General features: G+C 39.0%; 1 protein-coding gene across 3 annotated transcripts in view; it reads right to left on the reverse strand.

The window, feature by feature from the left end:
• LOC125032605 (kinesin-like protein KIF21A) overlaps window positions 1–2,500 on the reverse strand; it is a 20,680-nt gene that overhangs the window by 1,378 nt on the left and 16,802 nt on the right. For all 3 annotated transcript variants that reach the window (XM_047623862.1, XM_047623861.1, XM_047623860.1), the window contains 2 exons: window positions 2,025–2,115; window positions 1–1,875 (listed from right to left, as the gene is read on the reverse strand). The exon at window positions 1–1,875 is cut by the window's left edge and continues 1,378 nt beyond it. In XM_047623862.1, the coding sequence (XP_047479818.1) occupies window positions 1–1,875; window positions 2,025–2,115 (1,966 nt within the window). The remainder of the gene's footprint in view (window positions 1,876–2,024; window positions 2,116–2,500) is intronic.

Consider the following 2,500-nt stretch of genomic DNA (forward strand, 5'->3'; position numbering starts at 1 on the left):
CCATCGTTATAACATAATATGGATAGTATTCCTGCTTATCATACTTTACAAATATGGTTGGTTGTGTCTCATTATCTACAGTTGTGTCAAAGAGAGCACCTGTTGCTGTGTTCAAAGGAGGTCTCTTTAATTCTTTATTACCAAGTGCTATGGTTCCTACTAGAACCTTAGCAACAAATAAGTATCTCAATCCTGTTGGGTCAGGCGCACAGTAACGATAGCAATAGGTAATATCATTGCCAAAATATGAACCCTTTCCCCAGATGTGCCCTGTAGTTTCGCCATGCAGTCGGAAGTCAAAGTTCTCTTTGCAGATAGCGCTCACGATGACAGACTTAGTGCCATGAAACAGGTCTGTCATTTTCACACTGGCTTCATCTCCATACTGCGTGATCATTTCCTCCTTCTTAATTTGAAAAGCCTTCCATAAGTATGGATTCTGATTTCGCTGAATTTTTTTTACTTTAGCCTTGTAAGTGTCGTCTTTCAAGAGGGTAATGACATTTCCATACTCTTTAGATTTTGGGTCTAAATCCACAAGGCGCATGCGTTCCTTGGGTTGCATATCTATCCAATCTTCTGGTAAGAAAGATCGATCTGGAGTATCCTGCAGATGTTCTAGAGGACGCCTCCTTATTTGACGGTTCGTGTGGGTGATTATATTTAATTGGGACATTTTCTGAAAATCAAGGACGTAGTTGAACTTTTCTGTTTTTATAGTGTAACGTGTGTTAGATTTAACCAAATAGTGTTTTTCGATGTCTTCTGAAATATTTGTGATGTGTCCTTTTTCTTCACTGTTATCATAGGGAACCCACTTCTGGTTATCGTCCCAGAAAAACCAACAGAAAGTATTTGCTTTCACACTTGTACTGTCTGTCTTCTGTGAGCACAGCCTGCGGAGATGGACATGAACTTTGTGAGTGGAATTCACAAGAGTCATTGATTGAAAGTCTGATGTCCATTCATCGCGGGAAAGGATTTTCACAGCGTCTGTATGAGCTGATTGAAGATCAGTTTTTTTCAGCTTAGGTAGAGTAACACCATCTTTAGAGACATCGCAGTAGGACTTTTCTAAACAACATACAAGCTGAGGATGTAGGTTGAACCATTTGCTCTTGTCTTTGCTAATCTGCCAGTAAAAATGCTGAAATGAATGAAGTCTCTCGCAATCTATATCTAATCTTGTACATGTCCCTTCAACCGAATCATAGCAGATTTCTGGGATCCCTACGTTTCCATTAGAATCTGAGGACCATACACTCTGGATTTGTGTTTTCTTCTTGTTTGGAGAACGCTTCTTCTGCTTAACTCTGCCTCCACTTAAACAATCTGCATCAGACTCATCATCGTCTCCACTCGGAGGAGTAGCATCAGATTCACTGGTCTCGAGTGGCTTATGATCTGGAGAGCTGTCTCTTATTTCCTGATCTGCACTTCCTTTGTGGGAATTGCTGGTAATCTTTGGAATATTTTTGGAAAGCACTCTTAGCAAAGTATCATCCTTGAGTCTGTCAAGGTAGAATTGCTGAAGAACTTTCAAATTATGTCCTGTACTTAAGTTGTGGCCTAAATCACAGCTTTTATACCTGCAAACCCCTTTAAGGAAATTCTGACAGACGTGCATATCGATGCAATCTTTCCTATTCTTGCATCCTTTGCTACCCAAATGTGCAGTGCATAGTTTTAATTTAGGATTAAGGCAAAACCTATCGCTCTTGATGTGGAAAATATCCGCGTGGTTATTTAATATCCGCTGTACATCTTCAGGACCTACATTCCTCTCTCTTATCACTTGCAAGATGTTGCTGTTGAGGTCTTTTTTCTGTGCCAAGATCTCCACCAAATCATATGCGTGTAGCTCCTTACATTTATCTGGAGAAAATGTAAAAAATAAACCATTACTCATGTGTTTTGCTTGGTGGAATAATTGATTCTCTTTTAATATCTTTTCAAAAATTACCACAGTGAACTCTCCTTCAAACTACTTTTAAAGAGGAATGAAAATGAAACTGAGGTCTCACCCAAATTTCGATTCTTGTGAGCATATCTCAGCTGACCCGCATTTCGGTCTCTACAAACTTGACCGGCATTATTTGACTGCATGTCCCAAGCCTGAGAGATCAAAGAAGTTACTTACTGGTAAAGGCGTGGCCACACGAGCATTTTTATCACCAATAAATCTTTAAACCGTGTGCAAGAGGTCACACGGCGACAGACCATCCTACAAGTGAATAAACTCAGTGCATAAAGCACTACTAGGTTTGTACTACTAGAGGATCTGCAGTCCTTCTCATTGACTGAGGGTGTGGTCCTGATAGCCAATCTTAATATCATAATACTTAATTGCTTTCAAACATATCATATTCGTCATATTGAGATAATCAATATACACATATAAGTTAGTATTATATCATGCCGATATATATTTATGTGCACTGTGTCAGTGCAAAATAAAATTATACAAATGGCTTCAAATAGCCTATCAATATTATAGACA

The sequence above is a fragment of the Penaeus chinensis genome, chromosome 14 (assembly GCF_019202785.1).
Source record: "Penaeus chinensis breed Huanghai No. 1 chromosome 14, ASM1920278v2, whole genome shotgun sequence".
In the NCBI taxonomy this organism is placed as follows: Eukaryota; Metazoa; Arthropoda; class Malacostraca; order Decapoda; family Penaeidae; genus Penaeus; species Penaeus chinensis.